Source organism: Oncorhynchus nerka, linkage group LG13 (genome assembly GCF_034236695.1).
Source record: "Oncorhynchus nerka isolate Pitt River linkage group LG13, Oner_Uvic_2.0, whole genome shotgun sequence".
Taxonomy (NCBI): Eukaryota; Metazoa; Chordata; class Actinopteri; order Salmoniformes; family Salmonidae; genus Oncorhynchus; species Oncorhynchus nerka.
In genome coordinates, this window is record NC_088408.1 from 69,489,865 (window position 1) to 69,513,302 (window position 23,438).

The window sequence follows — 23,438 nt, forward strand, 5'->3', positions numbered from 1 at the left end:
TGCGATGAACGAGGTGCAAGACTTCGCTCTGTGTCTATGCATGTGCATGGGTTCGCTTCATGCGCTTACGTGGTAGCCAAAGGACTGAAATTTACCCACTATGCATTTTACATATAGCTGAGTCTACCTTTTAAAATGAGGACAATAATCCTTACGAACAATGTAATATTTTTTTAATGCAATGGTATTGAAAGCTAAGGCACTTTTCATCATAGCTTACAATTAAGTGCTTTCTTTCCCTTACAACGTTTCTGGAAACTTTTAGCTAGCACCAGTCCTAGACATCCAAATGTGCCGAACCACTCAACTTTGATTAAATAGCTATAACTATTTTATTGATATTACAAAATGCCTTTGGAATATGTGTAAATTGTATTGTTTTTCAAATACATAATTATGACAATACACATTTGGGACACTTGAAACCACAATTTATGAAGCACAGAACAAGTGCACAGGCAGGAGTCTTATCAGTATCACATGAGACCAAGAAACCTAATGTTACAATCAACCACTAATCTAGTTATAACAGGATATTCCAAGAGACATGACTATTTCAGTGCTGGTAGCAACCTCGATTGTACAAGGTAAATTCAGCAGTGTTAAACACTGGATGTGGAAGTCCTATCTGGCCCAGCATACTGTACATTTTCTCAGACCTCAGACTGGTAGTTCCAGACGGCTATCTCCCCATTGTCACTGCAGGAGACAAGGAGCCCAGCCTCCTTGGGGTGCCAGGCGATACAGTTGACATCCTGGCTGTGGGCCTTGGGTACATGGGCAGACAGGGAGAAAACAGGCTGGTCTGGGTCAGCCGTCTCATCCTCCTTAAACACACGCACTCCGTCATCACCACATGCAGTCGCCAGGGCACCGGTCAGCGGACACCTGAGCAAAACAAATAAGTACTGAATTGGATCGGTGGCAGCATTTTATCAATATATTTTTTATATAAAGAGGATGCTCACCATGCAATATCATACACTGTCCGTCCATGAAACCCTGAAAGGGTGCAAACACATTTCCAAGCCGCGTCTGTGCCTTCAGTAAAAAAACAAATCAGGCGTTAAATGGGCATTTATCATTACCTTTTTCCCCTTACATCATTCACACATTCATGGAGCATCTTGCTCACCCTGCCCACCTCCAGACTGACATTCTTTCCAGATCTTCACAGTACGGTCATCACTGCACGATGCCAGTCTCTGGCCACTTGGGTCAAAGGTCAAACCCCAGACAGTGGAGGTGTGACCCTCCAAGGTCGCCCTGCACTCCCAGTCATCATCCTCTTCTTTATAGACACACACATTGTTGTCGTAGCTACACGAGGCCAGAAGCTGCGTAGAGAACATTTAACTTCAGTGGGTAAAAACACACTGAAACGATTAGTCCAGAGAAGCCTTGCAATAGTGTTGGGTGTGAAAGGATTATATAATGCTGCTATTTAGTACAAAAAGTGAAACAGTATGAAATAGGCAGTACCTCCTGTGTTGGATGCCAGACAACATGCTTGACATCCTGTGTATGAGAGTTCACCACGCTCACACACTCATACTCATCCTCCTCATCCACTGAGAAAGACAGAAAGAGACATGGTGACAGACTGTTCAAAACTACATACAGATACACAACAGCTGAATGTTTATGTGGAACACAAGTAATGTGATAAAAATACAAGGAATTGTATTCCTTTGTTAATGCAGCACTAACCCTCCCAGATCCAGACACTCTTGTCTCTGCTACATGTGGCCAGCAGGTTACCGGATGGGGCCCAGGCCACACATTTGACCTCATTCTCATGTCCTTCCAACACTGTCAAGCACTGAAAGAAACAGAGACAGTGTGATGCTCTCACGGGCCATATCTTACTATCATCACAAAGCATTTGGTCAATTGTCTGTGGACAACTCACCTCAAAGTCATCATTCTTCTTCTTCCAGATGCAGGTTGTGGCATCAAAGCTGGCTGAGGCCAGGTAGTTTCCACATGGGGACCATGCCACCTTTCTGACAGCTCTCTGGTGTCCATCCTGGAGCACTGTCTTGCATTCCCAAGAGTCACCTACACAGACAAAGGAGTTCATTTTTTCTGTTTTCCCCACCGGCACATGCCTCTGATATGGTTGATTTCACACAGTGGATTTGGGATATTTACCTTCCCTTCCCCATATCCGAATGGCCCGGTCACCACCACACGAGGCCAGCAATGTGCCCTTGGGGTTCCATGCAACATACCAACAGCGGGAATCTGGATGCGCGTTGAATTTCTGTAGAAGGGCCAAAGTGTCCTTCATTGCTAACAAGCTTGCTATCTTGCAGTTACTGGCAACTGATAAGCACAATGTGCAGCCACCAAACTAGTCGTAGCTATGAATGATACCAACAAAACCGTATCTCCAAGAAGATAATGCAAATACAATAGAGACATAAACAATGACGATAGCTAATATCCACTTAAAATACGATGTTGTTATCCGGTATATGTAAATACATTTACCAACCAAATCGAAAAACGCTCAACCTCAACTTCCTACTTTTTCTTCCTGTTCGTATCTAGTTACTGCTGGCTGCCAATCTAACGTCCATCTGGCTCATTACCGCCCCCATGAGTACAGGGTGAACATTGCGCGTGATTTCTGGTGTGTAGCTGTACAATAACCCAGTAGATGGCGGTAATAACCACTAAAATACCTTGGTTTGTGATGAATAACAAGGAAGGAAACAATTTTACAGGAAGCTAGCTAGCGAATTGGCTGCCTTTTGTTTTTGTTTTTAACGTGAGAGCTAGTATAAATCCTGATGTTCGCGTTTTAGATACATTTATTGGCCAGATTGTAAGTATCATATCATAAGATTGTATTTATTATGCCAGTTCACGTTACTGTTTCAATTATGAGTTTATACTTAGCTAGCTAACGTTATACGTCTAAAACGAACTAGATAGCTAACTTATGCTGCTAACAGGCCTAGGTCGAGATCTTAGCTAGTTAGACTGAAAATTATCTGTCTATTTTTTTAGTCATTTATCATATCACACCCAACAGTTGAAACTTATTTATTTGACAAATAATGTAACCAGTTGACCTTAACTATCGGTTTTGGTGAGCTGATTATTTCACAGGCGGAAGGGCGCATTGTCAAAACAAAAGCTGTCCGTCCTTTGAGTGACATAACATAGATATACATCAGGCACTGAGTCCTGGTTGAAGACAAAGCGGGAATTGAATGACAATGTATGCACCACCTGGTGCCACTGTCCCTGGAAGCCGGCGAAGGAGAGGGGGTACCGCACTGCCCAAGCAGCCAGAGCGAAGCCTGGCATCTGCCCTCCCCGGAGCACTCTCCATCACGGCTCTGTGTACGGCATTGGCTGAACCAGCTTGGGTCCGAGTTCATGGAGGGACGTGTCCCAGGCAGGAGCTTGGAGTGGCTGATGTCCTGGGATACATTGACCCAAAACTCATGGAGGGTAAGTAATGATATTGTCAACAGTGGCTCAAGCACCGAATGTGAAATCACGTTGGCATGTTTACAAGACCTGTGGTTTGTGTTAACTATCACGAACTTCTCCTAAAGATTACTGCATGAACTCCCAGACCATCTTACTGATAAGGGTCATTGCTGCATTCTGCTTCCTGGGCATCCTGTGCAGCCTGACAGCTTTCCTGTTGGATGTCTTTGGACCCAAGCACCCTGCCCTCAAGATCACCCGCAGATATGCATTTGCACACATTCTCACAGGTATGAATGGTTTTGGGCGGTGGAAGGGGGAGGGAATGAGCTTTTCAGCTAAAGAGTGTGAAAACAATTGCAAGGCAAGGTAGAAACAAAACAATATTTTCCCGTTTGCTGTTATTTTGTATGGTTTCAGTGCTGCAGTGTGCCACAGTGATCGGGTTCTGCTACTGGGCCTCAGAGCTCATCTTGTCACTACAGCAGCAGCACAAGAAGTACCACGGATCCCTCATCTACGTCACTTTTGCCATCAGCTTTTACCTGGTGGCGGGGGCTGGTGGAGCCTCTATTCTGGCCACAGCTGCCAACCTGCTGCGCCACTACCCCACAGAGGAGGAAGAGCAGGCTCTGGAGCTTCTCTCAGAGATGGAGGAGAGCAGTGAAACATATCCTGCTGATTATGACATTGCCAACCAGTTCCAGCCGCCTCCTGCATACATGCCTTAATGTTGCCAGACGGCCGATTCTTTCTCTTACATCCAGGCTTCTCTATGAGTACCACTTTTGGCCTCGTAACAAACACGTATACAGATATGTGATCCAATAATTGTACCAAATGGATATTCTCTGCAAATAGCTTATTCTCCTTTCCTTTATCAACACACTAATGAACACACTTATTTCTTGATTGTGGGTGCTTGAGTGCATGAAAGCTTCCTTTTATGATGGCAGAGATTCAATACTTGAATCTTATTTTCACCACTGAAGCTTTTAGTAATTTGCATGTAAATGGCATTAAGGTCTTGACCCATACATGTAAAGCAAGAGAAAGTGGTAATATATGGGGTGTTAATTCACTGTGTGGTTTGGGTCTACGCCTGGTTATTGAATGATCAGATATGGGTTGAGACTCAACTTGGTATATGACAGTGTATGACAGTCATGGCTTGACAAAGGTCAAGTTTTCAACAAAGTTTCGTGGTTCCACAGTGTGGCAGTAGTATTTGGCCCTTGGTTTGAAGCATTAAATACCCACTGAACATCCAAAACTTGGTGACTTGCCTGCCATGTGAATATTATTTGACATTTTATCAGTTAAACCTAATAAAAGGCACCAAGATTACACAGACACTGAATTGTGGACATTTATTTTTCAATTGAAAATTGGTTTGTTATGGTAGTAAAATAAAGTTATTTTACATTATTATGGCTAGTGAGTTAGGCACTCATTGCTGTGAAAGTAATTGATGGAAAACCATGAGAAATGTGAAGTGTCTCATATTGCAATGGATGTTATTCAAGATGTTCCTATGTTGGACAACTAGAGGAACATTATTTTCTCATTTTAACAATGGGGAAAATGGGTAGAACGTCATTGTAGAATCATCAATCCACAATGCATTGGTCATTTCATAAATTAAGTAATTTCACTTAAATATACACAACTGATTGACAACTCTTAATTGTACTTTGTGATTACTTGGCTTGAGTTATGTGACAGTTGTGTGTTGTCTGTGCATGAGTTCTTCCCCCTTGATCCTCAAGATAGTGAGAATCTGATTGTAATTATTTGGGATGGAATCTTACACACACATATCTTAACTTGTGTTCAGATTCAGCCCTGTACTGCTTACTTTTTTTTATTTTTTATAAATGTGGTTAATAATATACTTTTACCATAGGTGATTTGTTGCTCTATTGTTTATTTTATTTGAGCCTTTCCCCTCATTGTTGCTTTACTTTCATCAGTCTGTAAACATGTATTGTGGACTGTTTATACAAAAGCAGGTCATATTCGAAATAAAAAGAAATTGTCCAATTTTTCTTTTAGATAATTGCTTTCAATGTAAGAACTGTAAATGTAGGCTCGTACCCGGCTCCACAAGGGTACTAAAGGGGGCATGCTTCAGTTCGGTTAGCGCCTAGCCTAGGAGAACCGAACGAGTGTGCTCGCATAGTCCCTTAAAAGGCCTTCGCTTAAAAACGAGAGAAAAGTGGTAATAGTACTGTATTTCCATTTTGAGACGTCGTAGCCAGTAGTACACTTCTCTCAAAATAGTCAGAATTAATCTAATATTAAAACCCCTTTTTTTAAATCATTATTATTAACAACAAATCAATACAAAAAGTACATGGTGGAACACAGTGAGATCTATGTGTATAAAGAATATACAAAGGACAATTGGGCTAGGGGGTACAATATCACATTACACATGGACCTTAAGGGACATACACACACATTTATAACTCTTAGTTTTTTTGTTGGTAGAGTATAGTTGTCTTATGGTTCAATTTACTTTTGTAAGGTAAGAAAATGTGGTGTTTTGTTTGTAAATGTACATTTGTGAATATGAAATTGGGCCAAAAGAATAATACAATTAATTACATAATTGTTTCAACTTATTTCTATCGTAGGTAAAGAATCCAAGTAGTACATCTCTCCATAAGTGTAAAATCTTCATAAATGTGTTCAATTATACATCTACTGATGTCTTGCCACAGATTCATTACATGAATACAATGCCAAAAAAGATGCAACACCTGGGAGGTCATTACAAAAGGTACAATTTGAATTGATGTTTTTCTTAAACTTCTTCATATAGTGGTTGGCAGGATAATATTCATGTTTTTAAAAAATTTTTAAACGTCCTTAATTTTGTTAATACAGTAAGTACGTATGTGTGTGGCAACATCCAAACCTTTTTCAACATATATGATCAATAAAACCATTCCAATAAAGGCATGACATGAGGTATAGATACAACATCCTGCTGAAAGAAGGCTAGTAATTGTTGTTGGATGGACCAAAAGAGAAACAAATATTTCCTACTGATGAGTCAACAGGGTTAATCTTAAGTATGTTCTGAGGGTCAGGCCTTGACACGTTCCTGAAAAATAAAGCAACACCTGCGGGAATGGCATCTAAAACAATTGCACATCTTTAGGTGTTACAGGGATCTTGTAGAGTGGTAATTCCTTATAATTAAGTAAAAGACCCAATGCAGCTGAAAAAAAACTTTACCGAAGTCCAAAACGTCACAAAATTGTGTCATAATATGGGCTCCCGAGGTCCGCAAAGTCTAAGGCACTGCATCTCACTGCAAGAGGCGTCACTGCAGTTCCTGGTTTGAATCCAGGCTGCGTAACATCCAGCCGTGATTGGGAGTCCCAAAGGGCGGCACACAATTGGCCCAACGTCGTCCGGGTTTGGCCATCATTGGAAATAAGAATTTGTTCTTAACTCACTTGCCTATTTGAGGTGTCCAAATACCTTAGAAAAGATGGTAGTAATCTTGCTAAGACCAGAAGAGCTGAGGAGGAAAAGGTGATCATTAAGATGCCTTCCCTTTCTCAGAGGTCCCCAGCAGACCTCTCGGGGGAGGAGAAGATTGAACTAATTGAGTTACAAAATAAACTGGATAATATATATAAATTAAAAGCAGAAGGAGCCTTTATTAGATCTAGGAAAAAATGGATTGAAGAGGGAGAACAGAATTCATCCTATTTCTTTAGACTTGAGAAATTTCACTCTAAAAATAACACTATCCACAAGTTAAACATTGATGATGTTATTACACAAGACCAAAAATTAATTTGTAAATACTGTAGCAATTTTTACAGAAAATTGTATAGCTCCACGTATTGTCAGGAATCCACAGATATGTTTTTTAACTCACTGAAAAATGTTCACTCTATCAGTGATATAGAATCTAAACAGTGTGATGAACCCATCAAAGTTGAAGAGATTATAGAGTCTATCAAACATCTAAAGAACAATAAATCACCAGGTGTTGATGGAATTACATCAGAATTTTACAAATTATTTTCTGAACAAGTAGCTTTTGCAATTGTTTTAGATGCCATTCCCTCAGGTGTTGCTATGTTATTCAGGAACGTGTCAAGACCTGACCCTCAGAGCCTACCTTCTATTGACCCTGTTGACTCATCAGTAGGAAAGATTTGTTTCTCTTTTGGTCCATTCAACAACAGAGCGATACGATCCTTGTTTCAGCAGGATGTTGTATCTATGTCATGCCTTTATTGGAATGGGTTTTTTGATAATATATGTTGGAAAAAAGTTTGGATGTTGCCACACACATACCTACTTGTTAACAAAATTAAGGAAGTTTCCTTTAAAATTATTCATAAATATTATCCTGCCAACCACTATATGAAGAAGTTTAAGGAAAACATCAACTCAAATTGCTCCTTTTGTAATGACCACCCAGAAACAGTGTTGCATCTTTTTTGGCATTGTATGAATGTAAGAAAACTGTGGCAAGACTTGGTTTAGGTTTATAATTGAACACATTTATGAATATTTTACTCTATTGTTGAGAGATGTAGTGTTTGAATTCTTTACATACAATAGAAATAAGCTGAAACATTTTCATGTAATTTATTTCATTATTCTTTTGGCCAAATTTCATATACACAAATGTAAATTTACAAACAGAAAACCACATTTAATACCCTTCAAAAAAGAAATTGAACTGTATTTTAAGACAGTTAAATGCTTTACTAACAAAAAAGCTGTTAGAATTGTAAGTATATGTATGTCCCTTAAGGTCCTTGTGTAATTGTAATGTGATATTGTACCTCCTAGCTCGATTGTCCATGGTTTGTAATCTATGTATGCTTGTGTTCCCTCGTGTGCTTTATGTATTGATTTGTTGTTAATAAAAAATGAAAAAATAAAAAAACTCACTTGCCTAATTCAATAAAGTTTAAATAAAAAAATATATGTAGTAACTCTTCCGGCTAGGAAGCATGCGAACGCCAACAATGTGCCACCTCAAATTGAAACTATTGCCAAAAATATTTATAACTAATCTGTGTTGTTTACAGTGGGAGCTTAGTGGGCAGAACAAGCAAGGAGGTGGTCAAAATCAAGGTGGTCACTAGATTGGGCTTTAGGCTGGCTGAGCCGAGGACGGTGGTCACTAGATTGGGCTGGGGAATACACTGTAATTTATGATGCAGATGTAACAATATAGACTTTACGGCCGTCCCCTCGCCCCGACCTGGGCGCGAACCAGGCGCGAACAGTCACCCTCGAAGCATTGTTACCCATCGCTACACAAAAGGCAGAAGTTTGCATCCTGTAGCTCCAACTCCAAAAAGTTCTGGGACACTGTGAAGTCCATGGAGAACAAGAGCACCTCCTCCCAGCTGCCCACTGCACTGAGGCTAGGGAACACGGTCACCACCGACAAATCCATGATTATCGAAAACTTCAACAAGCATTTCTCAACGGCTGGCCATGCCTTCCGCCTGGCTACTCCTACCTCGGCCAACAGCTCCGGCCCCCCCGCAGCTCCTCGCCCAAGCCTCTCCAGGTTCTCCTTTACCCAAATCCAGATAGCAGATGTTCTGAAAGAGCTGCAAAACCTGGACCCGTATAAATCTGCTGGGCTTGACAATCTGGACCCTCTATTTCTGAAACTATCCGCCGCCATTGTCGCAACCCCTATTACCAGCCTGTTCAACCTCTCTTTCATATCGTCTGAGATCCCCAAGGATTGGAAAGCTGCCGCAGTCATCCCCCTCTTCAAAGGGTGAGACACCCTGGACCCAAACTGTTACAGACCTATATCCATTCTGCCCTGCCTATCTAAGGTCTTCGAAAGCCAAGTCAACAAACAGGTCACTGACCATCTCGAATCCCACCGTACCTTCTCCGCTATGCAATCTGGTTTCCGAGCCGGTCACGGGTGCACCTCAGCCACACTCAAGGTACTAAACGACATCATAACCGCCATCGATAAAAAACAGTACTGTGCAGCCGTCTTCATCGACCTTGCCAAGGCTTTCGACTCTGTCAATCACCATATTCTTATCGGCAGACTCAGTAGCCTCGGCTTTTCGGATGACTGCCTTGCCTGGTTCACCAATTACTTTGCAGACAGAGTTCAGTGTGTCAAATCGGAGGGCATGTTGTCCGGTCCTCTGGCAGTCTCTATGGGGGTGCCACAGGGTTCAATTCTCGGGCCGACTCTTTTCTCTGTGTATATCAATGATGTTGCTCTTGCTGCGGGCGATTCCCTGATCCACCTCTACGCAGACGACACCATTCTATACACTTTCGGCCCGTCATCGGACACTGTGCCATCTAACCTCCAATCGAGCTTCAATGCCATACAACACTCCTTCCGTGGCCTCCAACTGCTCTTAAACGCTAGTAAAACCAAATGCATGCTTTTCAACCGATCGCTGCCTGCACCCGCTTGCCCGACTAGCATCACCACACTGGATGGTTCCGACCTTGAATATGTGGACACCTATAAGTAACTAGGTGTCTGGCTAGACTGCAAACTCTCCTTCCAGACCCATATCAAACATCTCCAATCGAAAATCAAATCAAGAGTCGGCTTTCTATTCCGCAACAAAGCCTCCTTCACTCACGCTGCCAAGCTTACCCTAGTAAAACTGACTATCCTACCGATCCTCGACTTCGGCGATGTCATCTACAAAATGGCTTCCAACACTCTTCTCAGCAAACTGGATGCAGTTTATCACAGTGCCATCCGTTTTGTCACTAAAGCACCTTATACTACCCACCACTGCGACTTGTATGCTCTAGCGACTTACAAATTGGTGCGTTCACCTTAAGACATCCAGTGGAACAGCCACTTTACAATAGTGCATCTAAATCTTTTAAGGGGGGGGGGTGAGAAGGATTACTTTATCCTATCCTAGGTATTCCTGAAAGAGGTGGGGTTTCAGGTGTCTCCGGAAGGCAGTACTCTGCTGCCTGTGACTGGAACGATTTGCAAAAATCGCTGAAGTTGGAGACTTTTATCTCCCTCACCAACTTCAAACATCAGCTATCTGAGCAGCTAACCGATCGCTGCAGCTGTACATAATCTATTGGTAAATAGCCCACCCATTTTCACCTACCTCACCCCCACAGTTTTTATTTATTTACCTTTCTGCTCTTTTGCACACAAATATCTCTACCTGTACATGATCATCTGATCATTTATCACTCCAGTGTTAATCTGCAATATTGTAATTATTCGCCTACCTCCTCATGCCTTTTGCACACATTGTATATAGACTCCCCTTTTTTTCTCTACTGTGTTATTGACTTGTTAATTGTTTACTCCATGTGTAACTCTGTGTTGTCTGTTCACTCTGCTATGCTTTATCTTGGCCAGGTCGCAGTTGCAAATGAGAACCTGTTCTCAACTAGCCTACCTGGTTAAATAAAGGTGAAAAATAAAAAATAAAAGCTGCGGCTCTTGCAGAGCAAGGGGAACCACTACTTCAAGGTCTCAGAGCAGGTGACGTCACCGATTGAAACGCCGTAGGGCGCACCACCGCCAACTAGCTAGCAATTTCATATCGGCTACACGGAGACATGTTGTAGGTTTGTGTGTGGAAACGTGTGTGTGACCTGACAAAAGCTAAACATCGGTTCCTCTTGAAGTCTGATAGTCCTGTCCAGCTGGTCTGGAATCAACTCAGGTATCTTCCACTATAAAGATATAACTCTATAAAGATATAACTCGGAGACAGACACACAACTGATAATGTAGCTTAGCTATACCTCATAAGAATGTGTCATGACATCATGTGTTGCCATGCATAAATTACAGTATTGCGATAATCAGATGCCATGTGAGGCTAAGGTATTCCCCAGATGCATTCATTCGCTCCCTCTCATACTAGCTAGCTACTCCTCTCAAACTCACGATCACACACAGATGGCTTCAACCTAACAAGCTTAGGAAACATCATTCAGTGTCGTAACATTAGCCCTTTTGTTTACTATATAGCTAACTAGCAATCTAGATTAGCTAAAAAAGCAAAGTCTGGTCAGCATCTAAAACAGCTAGTTAGCTAGCCACGTCCGCTAACTCAACGATTTACGATAGACTTGAGTTTAGCTTGGTTGGCTAGCTAACGTTAGTGAGAGAGCTATGTAGATCCTGTAACCACAATAGAGGCGAATTTAACGTGATCTATATAGCTAACTAGTTAGTTTAACTAGCTGCTGTTATTATATAGCTAGCTTGCTACAGTTATCTAGCAATATTAACCACAAACAAACAAAATATAATAGGCAATTGTAGCAGCACGTGATCACATCAACCAGCATTTCTTCCAATCAGTCCCCTGGACTCTACTAGCTAGTCATTCAACGTAACACTCTATAGCAGTCTGAGCTGTAGCTACATATTGTGCCCCCTGCTGCCTCGCTCCCTCCACTTCTCAACGTTCTTCCAAAGAAGTGTGATGTGAAGTTTGCACTTACAATCGTACACTCTCCTGCCCATAGAAGTCGTCACTCCCGGTTATCGTTTCATCAGCAGTTCGAGTCTCCCAATAATCACTCTAATTGCGGCATTGCCTTATCAGTTGTTAGTTAAATATTATATTTTACATTCGAGGTATAGCACGCATTACGCCTCATACCCTAGCGCCGATTGGCATGAGAGAAAGAGTGGTAATTGGGTCTCATCAAACAGAGCCTAAACTCCAACATAGAAGAGAGGAGGAACAAACTGTGCTGAAATCCCGTCTGAGAAGAGTGGTGCTGTAGGACACAACATAATAATCACAAATTATGCTGCCCTCAGTTTTGAACCCAGTTCACTGAATGGTGACCTCGTGTAAAGTCTGAAATAACTAAAGGTGTAAAGTCTGTGAATGATTCACTCTTGAGTTTTATCTCACAGTTACCAATAAAATGAACATGGGTGCAGACTGGATAGTTCAGGACACTGTTCAAGACTTTTCAATGTCAAATCATAATGTCACATTCTGGTACATTCAGAATAAAACCATTTATTCAATACAAAAATAAAAACGACAATGACAACAACCAAATGAGCAGATATTGAAAAAACATCCAGTTTGTACAAAACATCAAACTTATTTTAAAAAATGCCAATGTACTCCAAATGTACAGATGTACAAATGCTCCTTAAGTATAATACATGCTTCAATTCTTTCCTTTTATGAAATTGTATAAGAAATATCTCTCTTGGTTACTGTAAAACAGTTCCATTATAAAGTACAGTTTTTTATTAAATAACAAATGTCAGGACACAATTTTGGATATAAAATGTACAACACTAAATGGAGACTTCTTATTCCAGCAGAATTCAGCTTAATGGAGTATATTCACAGTGTGCTTTTCACATCAATAATGTGAACTTGCATGTAAACATTGTTGCATATCAAAACTCATGTTAATAAATATACAATAATGTTCAATAATGCTTGTAGTACAAAAGGTGATGACATACATTATACACAGTACTTAATCTCAAGCCGTATTGTTATTCTGGAATTCCAATAATTTAATATAGGCTTAGTTTGGGAATAATGTTCAACCATATTTGTGAATGGTGAACTACCATTTTTTGGGGGGACAAAGGTAAAGCAAAGATGATACACAACCTGTCCCTGTCATGGACAACTTTATAACATATTTTTCATATGATCAAGGATTAAGATGTTAAGTTGCTATGGTACCAACAATACAAGGTGTAATTGTCTAGGGCTACAGTATATGAAAGCATTGACACATAAAGTACAGCAATCACTCAACACTTTCCTGTTAGTCTGAAATACTCTGCGGAGAAAACGGAGTATAATTACAAACACAACAATGAGGGAGATTTACCTGTTTAATTGAGAAATGAATAAACATGTTTTTCTGCTCAGGTAATGGTGAGCTAGCTATCCACTCACTGTAACAATGCAACACAAAGATGAAGGCTCGCTCACTCAAAGCACATGCCATTTAGGTGGCTAATGACAAAATACTGTTTATGTTGAGTACGGTACTAAATCTTCATATTCAGTGTTTTCACATACAGATCCATACATTGTCATAAACTGACTGATGTTTTCACCAATTTTCATAAAATGGTGGTGGAAGCAAAGAGACTTTGTCCTTGATGTGAAATACTCTTTGGACTTGAAATACAGATCTCAGGCACAAGTTATAGCTTGCCACCATTAGCTGGCCAAGTGGTTATATACAAGCATGAATCCAGGGACTTTTCCAAGATCTTTTTTAAAGAGGGACAACTATGTTTGATTGTCCAAGCTTACCAAAAGCCCATAAAACACTTTTTGTTTTGGTTTTACATTTGTACTTGCCTCTTTGCAAGGTTCCTGGTCAGTTTCACCAAAACACAAGAAATATAAATATCCAGCATCTCATAACAGGCTCCAATCAGGGCCAAGTATTATTCTGTGTCAATAATGATGGCACAACACAGGTATCAATATCTGTGGCAATTGGTGTGTACGACGTGCGCCATATGATCAAGCATATCCTGTCTCTTTCAGTTGGTTACACTTTTGACAGTGTTCTGTCCACAGAGGATCCAGTTGGATTGTGGAGGATTTGGATTTTGAGGTGTTGCATGAAGCTTCAAAAAAGATATCAAGCATACATCCAGGACCACAGTACTGTCAGTTCTCTGCATCTGAGAAACTATTTGGTTCCTTTCTTTGACATATCTGAAATACAAAATGTTAAAAACCGTTAAACACATTCCCAGGACAAACAATATAAGATTCAGAAAGACAAAGATCAAAATACTGTGAGATTAGGATTCCATTAGCTAGTATAAATTGGTGCTTTGCTTAAAAAATACAGTGTTCTAAAATAAACAGAAAAAGTGAATGCACAATTTCACAACAGATGGATGAAAACTAGCAGGGATAGAGGCAGGCAGTGAGAGGTCAAAGAGAAGGTGAGGGGGTAACAGTAGCAGGCAGTGAGAGGTCAAAGAGAAGGTGAGGGGGTAACAGTAGCAGGCAGAGAGAGGTCAAAGAGAAGGTGAGGGGGTAACAGTAGCAGGCAGTGAGAGGTCAAAGAGAAGGTGAGGGGGTAACAGTAGCAGGCAGAGAGGAACGGACCAGGGTGGGCAGGCAGTGAGAGGTCAAGGAGAAGGTGAGGGGGTAACAGTAGCAGGCAGAGAGGAACGGACCAGGGTGGGCAGGCAGTGAGAGGTCAAAGAGAAGGTGAGGGGGTAACAGTAGCAGGCAGAGAGGAACGGACCAGGGTGGGCAGGCAGTGAGAGGTCAAAGAGAAGGTGAGGGGGTAACAGTAGCAGGCAGAGAGGAACGGACGAGGGTGGGCAGGCAGTTAGAGGTCAAAGAGAAGGTGAGGGGGTAACAGTAGCAGGCAGAGAGGAACAGACCAGGGTGGGCAGGCAGTTAGAGGTCAAAGAGAAGGTGAGGGGGTAACAGTAGCAGGCAGAGAGGAACGGACCAGGGTGGGCAGGCAGTTAGAGGTCAAAGAGAAGGTGAGGGGGTAACAGTAGCAGGCAGAGAGGAACGATCCAGGGTGGGCAGGCAGTGAGAGGTCAAAGAGAAGGTGAGGGGGTAACAGTAGCAGGCAGAGAGGAACGGACCAGGGTGGGCAGGCAGTGAGAGCAGTGCTGAGTTGGAGTCAGAGTCTGTGTCGGGAGGGAGGCAGGCAGGGATCACTGGTGCAGGAGGATCCCTGAGAGCGCCTGTACTCCTGGTACTCCAGGCGGAGTGCATTGAAGCGCGCCTCACTTAGGGAGTGGGTGTATTGGCAGTGAGGTAGGTTGGAAACTGGTGGACTGACTGAGGGAGGAGGGCCTGAGGGGCAGGATCGAGAGGAACAGCATGGAATGGGAAGAATCATGGGTACAACTCACATCACCACAACCACAACAAAAGGCACATGATATGATACATTCAGTGTGGTGAATAATAAAATACAATTGTCTTACCTTTCCTGTAGAGGTCCTGAAGGCCAGCCACAGAAAGGACTCGATCATGTCTGCCCTGGCCCCTGCCCTTCCCTACCCCCGCCTGTGGCTTCATGGCCTCCAGGACTTCCAAATCCACACAGACATCAGCAGAATCCCACTCATAACTCTCATCTACTGATGTGTTCCTTCTAATGACAGACACACAAAACAAGTAGTCAGAGTCAGACATACAGGGGACAATAGCAATAATTTAACAGTAAATCAATGACATTTTGGCAATATCCTCAATTTCTTCAGCTGTGAAGACACCTGTGTGTGATGTTGGACTGGTGCGGTAGTTTCACCTTTTTTTTCTCCACTCACGTAGATCCATCTCAGCTCTGTGTCTCTGTGTCTCACTTTCCTCTGTTGTCTCCGGGGAGCTGAGAAGGACGGGAGTGATAGAGAGGGACTGACGGAGGAGGCCAACGCTACCTCTCCCACTGCTCTGACTGGCATAACTGGCCCTCCATCCTTCCCTGTTGTCGCTCATCTCTGCCTCAGCTCCTGCCCCCTTCCCTGTCCCTCTCTCTGCCTCTCTATGACTGTCTACATCCCTGGCTGGGAAAGGGCCACCATGGTAGGGTGAAGGCCAGCTATACATCCGGGGCAGGTTGGGCCTCGGTTGGCCCCTCTTGGACTCCATCGGTCTGGGGTAGTCTCCCCTCATGCCTGGTCTGGGTGTGTACTGGTCTGGTCTGGGTGGGTACTGGTCTAGTCTGGGTAGGTACTGGTCTAGTCTAGGTAGGTACTGGGGTATTGAGGAGTTCATAGAGACATATCTTTGCTCTACAGACCTCAGAGTATCCTGATATGTGATAGGCGACGTGGCGGCATCAGGATAAGCACTGGCCTGTCTACACGGGTCTGATAAGTCTAGTCTAACAGAGACTGGGGGTTGTCTTGGTGGGTACATGGAGGGGCTGAGGTAGGTATAGGAAGAGCTGGCTAGGGATCTGTCATACTGAAGCCTTTCCAAGGATCTGTCAGCATTCAGAGGCTTCTCCAAGCTTCCTACACTCGGCTGTCTAAACTGGACCCCGTCCCGCCACGAGGGGTCTGGTCTGGAAAAGGAGGATGCAGGGGTGCGTCCTAAACTATACGATTTGACCCGGACGTCTGGGTTTGGGAACTCATCCCAGTAACATTTCTCTGAGACATAAGTCCTTGGTCTTTCAAAATGCTCCCATTTCTGTGACCCTAAGCTGATGGACTTTTTTATGAATGGACGAGGCTGTCCCATGCCTGAAAGAGTTCTGCAGGGCCCAATGCTCAGAGATTTCTTGATGAACGGTGCAGGGTGTTGATAGATCCTAGAGGCTATTTTATTAGTCCCGTTGCCCTGAGAATGAAGTCTTTGGAATTGTTCTGAAGCTGACTCTGGTTTCCCTGCAAAAGTATTAGTGTGTTTAAACACAACTTCTGCCATGCTTTTAGCTGCACTAGCCAACGTCTGGGCTGGACTTAAACCAATTCTCGTTGGTGGTCTCTCTGAGCCTGTTGTCTTTTGACTAATAAGTGGTTGTGACTGCTCATAATAACGATAATTCCCCGTGTATTCTGACCCGGGTGCTAGTGTTTTGGACCTGTCTGGAATTGCAGCACTGTGGCTTGAATCTCTTGCTTGCACTTGCAGAGAGTATCTATAGTCTGGCTTCTCAGTTGCCTTTGAAGTTCCTGCTGGACCAACAAAGTGTCTGTTTTCTAAAAAAGAAACTGTGTTTTGGCTTGAACTTTTCTCTAGCTTCTCCTGCACATGAACATCCCAGTTTTTTGGAACCACGTCTGGCTTACCTTCCAGAGAAGTGTCTGTCTGTGGCTCTACGCTTTTGCAAGCAGTGTCTGTGAGTTCAGATTCATCCCCAGGGTTGTCCACACTCATCTCAATGAAACCCGGGAGGCTCAAATACTCCAGAATTGCACTTGTTTGTAGTGGGGACATTTTGGGTGCCTGGGTTGCCGGCTTATTCTTGAAAGACTCTGTTATTCTAGCAGCAGAGAACTGGGACTGATCGCTCTCACACGCTTCCAGAAGAGTTAAGGGGGAAATTTGACTGGGGCTGTCACTAAAAAGAGCCCTATCACTCCTGGAGCATGCCCTGACACCCTCTCTCTCCAGCTCATGATTTGACAGTGAACTCTGAGGGTCATCCCTAATTTGATCACCTCTCACTTTCCCTTTGGCCCCTGCTTTGTGGAGCAAGGTAGAGTAACCATATGGCAAGGTAGAGCAACCAGAGGGAATTTGATTTAATCTCTCCCTATCATCCATTGTCTCTGTTCTCTCAGACAGACTATATGGTGCAGTGCCTGGGTATGGCTGGCCAGAACCTGTGGCCCTCACTCGCTCTGCTGAAACAGATCTTTCAGCTGTTGGCTCCAGATGCTGTGTACCATAAGCAAAGGACGATCTTGGTTTTAAGTCACCTCCCCCTGGCTCTTTTGTCTCCCTCCAGCCCTCCTCAACCATAGACCTTCTACGATACATGTCCTGCTCTCTTTCTACAGTTCTGTCAGGACTCCTTGACCTGGCTCTGCCTACGTTTCTGTCTGTTCCTTGACTGATAGGTGGTCTTTCTGAGGTAGTGGAGAGCTGAGATGGAGAGGTGCATTGAGTGACTGGGCAGCGTGAGCAGTCCACATGTAGTGAGTCCTCCATAGACAGCCCAGCATGACGTTGGTGAGGATATTGGGATCTTGGCGTGGTGCTCTCTAAGGGGCTCTGCACTGGAACAAGGCTGCTGATGGAGGTGACTGGGCTGATGTCCCATTGGATGTAGGAAGAGAGCCGGTCCATTGGGCTGCTGGTGTTCCCAAAGTAGCAGGCCCTCCTATAGTCCGACAGCTGATGGGTCTGCCCGGACGCCCGGTGGGCTTTGGGACGTAAGGTAATGTCCTGTGGCTTCCATATAGGATCCTCAGCCCCTGAACTGCCCAGTTCTCTGTTAGGGCTTGTTGCCTTTTCAAGCTGGTTCTCCTCTTTCTCCCACTCCCTTTCCCTCTGGCTGGCATTATAGTTATCCAGCTCCCTTTCCATCATCTCCCTCTCTTTGGCCAGCTGCCGACACTTTCTGAGGTTATCCTGCTTTTGTTCACTTGTGTCAATCTGTGAGACCAGTGTGCTGGCGTTAGTCAGCTGGCTCTCTCTCTCCATGGGTTGGTAATCTGCTAGGTGATGCCTGTCCATCTCCAGCAGTCTGGCTGTCCTGCCCAGGCTGGGGAAGATGTCCTCTGGGTGCCCAGATCGGTATCTTTTCAGGGAGTCACAGACTCTCTTCTCACTCCTATCAGAGTGGAAACTGGCTCTCTCCAGCAGAGCCTCTGAGAAGCCCTGCTCGTCATCAGAGTAGAAGCAGCCGTGACGGGAAAAGTTCCTGGCCATTGCCCTCACTCTGCCCGGGGAGGCAGGGGGCTTGCTGAGTTCTGTAACCTCCACTGTCAGGGGGGAGTCCTTTCCCTCTCCCCTCTCAGAGCTCAGACTGCTGGACTTCGGAGAGTCTCTGAAAGATGTCCGGTTGCTCCCTGTGCCGCTGTCTCCCCTATTGTTTTGGGTTTGTAGGAAGACTGTCTTCATGTTGGAAAGAGTAGGCGCCTCTGGCAGGGGTTGGACAATGAAACGTCCATCTGGGCCTCTTAAGATGGACTCCAGAGCAGAGGGTGAGGGGGCCTTACCTCCCAGGTGGCTCTCAAAGAGGGTGTAATGTGGTGGGGGAGTAGAGCTGGACAGGAGCTGCCTGCGCTGGTCCTGGTACTCTCCACGGCTGCCTTTATTGAAGGAGGAACGATCAGCCTGGGAAGACGAGGAGTTGGGGAAGAAAGACAGGGGAGGACAAAACTTGATCTTCAGGACGCTGTCGGGGCTGTCAGAAGGCGAGCGAGCTCTGAGGAAGAGAAGAGTCATAAAGGAGGAGAGATGAGTTAAACAGTACAGGTTAATGCATTATTACATTATTGTCTCAAGCTTAGAAGAACCATATGTAAGGATGCATTCAGTGGATACAAATAGTTATGTTTGTTATTAGTAGCAGATCAAATAAATACACATTAATTTGCAATGATTCTCCAAAAAATGCACAAGAATGAAACATGGGTTGGTGAGAAGACGGCCAATGCAATGAGGAAAACATGCTGGTAAGGATGGGAACTTACTCTGGAGAAAGACTCTTCTGGAAGGCAGAGGGTTGATCTGAAAAGGCGGGGAAGGGTGAAAAGGTCAAACAATGGCACATGTAAAATAAACAAATAGATGGGATGAAAAGGAACGCTGTCAACTGAAATACACTGAGTATACATTTCACCGGGGCATAGACTCTACAAGGTGTTGAAAGCGTTCCACAGGGATGCTGGCCCATGTTGACTTCAATGCTTCCCACAGTTGTGTCAAGTTGGCTGGATGTCCTTTGGGCGGCGGACCATTCTTGATACACACGGGAAACTGTATAGTGTAATAAAACCCAGCAGCATTGCAGTTCTTGACACAAACCAGTGTGCCTGTCACCTGATACCATACCCTGTTCAAAGGTGCTTAAATCTTTTATCTTGCCCATTCACCCTCTGAATGGCACACACACAATCCATGTCTCAATTGTCTCAAGTTTAAAAATCCTTCTTCTTCCTCCCCTTCCTCTACACTGATTGAAGTGGATTTAAGTGACATCAATAAGGGATCATAGCTTTCACCTGGATTCACCTGGTCAGTCTGTCATTGGAAGAGCAGGTGTCCTTAATATTTGTATACTCAGTGTATATTAGCATGCATAGGAACCACTTGACAGTTACAAAGAGTTGATCCAGTCACCAAGGCGTTGGAACTCCAGCTGAGTAGGCTTTGAAAATACTCTCTTAAAGATAACCTCTAATAAAACAAAAGCTTGAAATTCTCTGTTTTAGTATAAGAAAAATGTTAGGATGCAACAGTCTTTACCATCTCTCCTCTTCCTGCGCCGATGGGCTCTTCTGTGACTCATAACACAGGCTGTCACCAAGGAGAGGATGATTGCCACGAACAGGAAGCACACTCCACCCAACACACCAGCCAATAGGGGCTCAGGGACAAACTCCAAGAAGCCTGGCTGGACAGGGTACATCTCCATCCCTGCAACCATACCAGGCACAGTGTCTGAGTAATGCACTACCAACAGCGTAGACAGCCATGCTTTTGGCTAACAATGGGAAATACCTACGCAATACATTTATCAACATAACGACAAGTGTCATGACCATTGATTATTGTCAAGCACAATTGATATACCTGCTACCTAATGTTTAGGACTGTTTAGTCTAGGCTTTATGAACCCAAACAGTGTTTCTATCATGCAGTTGATCACAGCTGGCTGTACAGTAATGATTACTAACCTGTGGTGTTCACATTGACAGACTCGCTGGGCTCACTCAGTAGTTTGTTACTGCGAGACATCAATCTCAGATCATAAATGCAGTCCTGAGAGGGGAGAAGGACAAGTGTTCAGTAGACACAATTCTGGGCAACGTATCTGAAAACACATTAGAGCTTGGAGGTCATAGCCTTCAGATTACAGTTCATTACACCTCATTTATCAAATAGTCAGTGTCTTCATTCATTCTGCCAAGGTCCAAAATGATCATCGCCTCTCACCCTCAGTAATCCTTGCACCAGTAGTTCACTCTGGTTGGTCTTCACAGCACTGTTGAGAATGACCCATTGGCCTCTGTCCCTCCGAGCCTGGAGGACATACCCAGTGAGTAGTGTGGCCTGAGACTCAGGAGGATACCACTGCAGGACAATCCCCAGCACTGTCCGATTGGCTGACAGGAACAAGGGAGGGTTGAGAGTTGGTAGACTGGTCACCACTGTCGGTGGATATGTTGGCAGGGCTGTGGAGGTGAGACAAGATAAGATCAGACTTGTACATACAGTAAAAATGTAGATAAATGTCCAATACAGACAAATTAAAGAGTACTTTGTCAGTTAAAATTTGTACTGACCCTGCGTCCTGACAGAGGTAATTTCACTGAAGGGTCCAGAGCCCAGTTTGTTCTGAGAAAGGACACTGAACTGGTAGCTGGTGCCAGCCAGCAGCCCTGTCACCAACAAGTGAGACTTGGAAGTGGACACGGAGATAGATCCCCACTCATGTTTCCCTCTGGAGGTCTGCTTGACCCTGGGGGCAAAAGGGAGGAACAGAGAGATTCAACCACCATGTTCCAGAGAGCAGTGTTGAGTTGAGTCTCATTCGGATAAACATTGAGATGAGTTACTAACCAGACAGTAAACTTCTGGGTGTATCCTCCATCAAAGCCAGGTTCCCAGGACACATTGGCCTGGTTCATCCCAGTACTGACTGATACAGATGAGGCAGCATGAGGGCTGGTGCCTGGGAGAAAGATGAGGAGAACAATGAGAATAGACCAGCGGAACTGTACGTAAATATAGTATAGCATGTCTTGTACCATGTTGCTCCATGCAGTTGGCACTCACCCAGCACCAAGACCACAGTGGCAGTGCCAACGGTGGCCACACGGTTGGTGGCGAGGCACTCCCAGCCCCCCTGATGATCTTTGCTGAGAGGCTTCAAGAGGAGGGAGCCATTGGACAGAACAGTGTATGGGGAGCGAGGAATGGGACCAACCTACAAATGAAAGGGACAACATGTAGAGATTAGCGTAAGTAGAGAGAGGGAGAGAGAGGGCTATGATGTCTGGGGTTCCTTCAGCAATGTCTATCAGGGACACCTCACCTTGCTCCAGGTGATATTGGGAGAGGGGTTTCCATCAGCTTCACAGGGGATGACCAGCTCCCCGCCCACCTCCTGCAGGTACTCAGCACGAGGGGACACCGAGAATGAGGGTGGGTCCTGCAGAAGGAGAGAGTTTTAAGTCCATATACTCTCAGAAATGTTTTCCCTGGGGTACAAAAATATCAAAATACGCATAACCTTCAGAGGTACATATGCTGTATACCAAACATTAGGAACACCTTCCTAATATTGAGTTCCCCCCCGCCCCCATTTGCTCTCAGAACAGCCTCAATTCGTCAGGGCATGGACTCTACAAGGTGTCGAAAGCGTTCCACAGGGATGCTGGCCCATGTTGACTCCAATGCTTCCCACAGTTGTGTCAAGTTGGCTGGATGTGCTTTTGGTGGTGGACCATTCTTAATATACACGTGAAACTGTTGAGCGTGAAAAAGTCAGCAGTGCTGCAGTACTTGACACAAACCGATGCCTCTGGCACCTATTACCATACCCGGTTCAAAGTCACTTCATCTGATGCAGCACTCCACACTTAACCAGCATAACTACCACAGCATTCTGCAGCGATATGCCATCCCATCTAATTTGCGCTTAGTGGGACTATCAATTGTTTTTCAACAGGTCAATGACCCAACACACCTCCAGGCTGTGTAAGGGCTATTTGACCAAGAAGGAGAGTGATGGAGTGCTGCATCAGATGCCCCGGCCTCCACAATCACCCGACCTCAACCCAATTGGTTTGGGATTAGTTGGACCGCAGAGTGAAGGAAAAGCAGCCAACAAGTGCTCAGCATATGTGGGAACACCTTCAAGAGTGTTGGGAAAGCATTCCAGGTGAAGCTGGTTGAGAGAATGCCAAGAGTGTGCAAAGCTGTCATCAAGGCAAAGGGTTTTAAGAATCTGAAATATAAAATATATTTGGATTTGTTTAACTTTTTTGGTTACTACAAGATTCCATATGTGCTATTTCATAGTTTTGATGTCTTCACTATTATTCTACAATGCAGAAAATAGTCAAAATAAAGAAAAACCCTGGAATAAGTAGGTGTGTCCAAACTTTTGACTGGTACTGTATATATATTTCCTGAGCTTTCTTATATCTCCTAGATATAGGACAGACATGTCAAACCCTTACTGCTTATGATAGATGTTTTACTGTCTTTTTGCCATTTCTGAATGTGTTATTCAATTCAATGGCTTAGTAGTAAAGGCCACTTTCGAAATTGTATCAAATCGTTTTTAAATATATTTGTTTTATAAATCTAAATCAAAAAGCTAAA

The 23,438-nt window shown here is 43.9% G+C and overlaps 3 protein-coding genes across 6 annotated transcripts in view; 1 reads left to right on the forward strand and 2 right to left on the reverse strand.

Annotated features, from left to right (window-relative positions):
• Positions 1-156: 156 nt before the first annotated feature.
• Positions 157-2,558, reverse strand: LOC115139989 (probable cytosolic iron-sulfur protein assembly protein ciao1-A). Of its 2 annotated transcripts, none has more exons than XM_029677952.2 (7): positions 2,155-2,558; positions 1,913-2,061; positions 1,711-1,822; positions 1,483-1,571; positions 1,145-1,337; positions 969-1,041; positions 157-888 (listed from the first exon to the last, which is right to left on the reverse strand). In XM_029677952.2, the coding sequence occupies exons 1-7, from the start codon at positions 2,291-2,293 to the stop codon at positions 654-656; spliced, it is 990 nt and encodes a 329-aa protein (XP_029533812.1). In that variant the 5' UTR covers positions 2,294-2,558; the 3' UTR covers positions 157-653. The 2 variants fall into 2 exon arrangements, with proteins under 2 accessions (XP_029533812.1, XP_029533811.1); XM_029677951.2 differs by having other exon boundaries at positions 1,136-1,337.
• Positions 2,559-2,710: 152 nt separating this feature from the next.
• Positions 2,711-5,493, forward strand: LOC115139990 (transmembrane protein 127-like). Of its 2 annotated transcripts, XM_029677955.2 has the most exons (4): positions 2,711-2,833; positions 3,079-3,468; positions 3,576-3,740; positions 3,871-5,493. In XM_029677955.2, the coding sequence occupies exons 2-4, from the start codon at positions 3,225-3,227 to the stop codon at positions 4,179-4,181; spliced, it is 720 nt and encodes a 239-aa protein (XP_029533815.1). In that variant the 5' UTR covers positions 2,711-2,833; positions 3,079-3,224; the 3' UTR covers positions 4,182-5,493. The 2 variants fall into 2 exon arrangements, with proteins under 2 accessions (XP_029533815.1, XP_029533814.1); XM_029677954.2 differs by having other exon boundaries at positions 2,711-3,468.
• Positions 5,494-12,441: 6,948 nt separating this feature from the next.
• LOC115139991 (protein turtle homolog A-like) overlaps positions 12,442-23,438 on the reverse strand; it is a 41,227-nt gene continuing 30,230 nt past the window's right edge. Inside the window, exons 11-22 of one of the 2 annotated variants that reach the window (XM_029677956.2) lie at positions 22,144-22,260; positions 21,885-22,035; positions 21,669-21,780; positions 21,392-21,567; positions 21,042-21,280; positions 20,783-20,867; positions 20,352-20,522; positions 19,577-19,613; positions 15,733-19,308; positions 15,407-15,576; positions 15,059-15,272; positions 12,442-14,159 (exon numbers count right to left, since the gene is read on the reverse strand). In XM_029677956.2, coding sequence (XP_029533816.1) covers positions 15,097-15,272; positions 15,407-15,576; positions 15,733-19,308; positions 19,577-19,613; positions 20,352-20,522; positions 20,783-20,867; positions 21,042-21,280; positions 21,392-21,567; positions 21,669-21,780; positions 21,885-22,035; positions 22,144-22,260 — 5,010 coding nt within the window. In that variant the 3' untranslated portion in view covers positions 12,442-14,159; positions 15,059-15,096. The remainder of the gene's footprint in view (positions 14,160-15,058; positions 15,273-15,406; positions 15,577-15,732; positions 19,309-19,576; positions 19,614-20,351; positions 20,523-20,782; positions 20,868-21,041; positions 21,281-21,391; positions 21,568-21,668; positions 21,781-21,884; positions 22,036-22,143; positions 22,261-23,438) is intronic. The other variant, XM_029677958.2, reaches the window with a different exon arrangement.

Coding starts and splice junctions, on each gene's coding strand:
- LOC115139989 (XM_029677951.2), bottom strand. CDS start 2,293: ATGAAGGACACTTTGGCCCTTCTACAGAAATTCAACGCGCATCCAGAT. Junction 1,823..1,912: donor AGAAGAATGATGACTTTGAG/GTGAGTTGTCCA, acceptor TGTTTCTTTCAG/TGCTTGACAGTGTTGGAAGG. Junction 1,572..1,710: donor GAGTGTCTGGATCTGGGAGG/GTTAGTGCTGCA, acceptor TGTCTTTCTCAG/TGGATGAGGAGGATGAGTAT.
- LOC115139990 (XM_029677954.2), top strand. CDS start 3,225: ATGACAATGTATGCACCACCTGGTGCCACTGTCCCTGGAAGCCGGCGA. Junction 3,469..3,575: donor TGACCCAAAACTCATGGAGG/GTAAGTAATGAT, acceptor CTTCTCCTAAAG/ATTACTGCATGAACTCCCAG. Junction 3,741..3,870: donor ATTTGCACACATTCTCACAG/GTATGAATGGTT, acceptor GTATGGTTTCAG/TGCTGCAGTGTGCCACAGTG.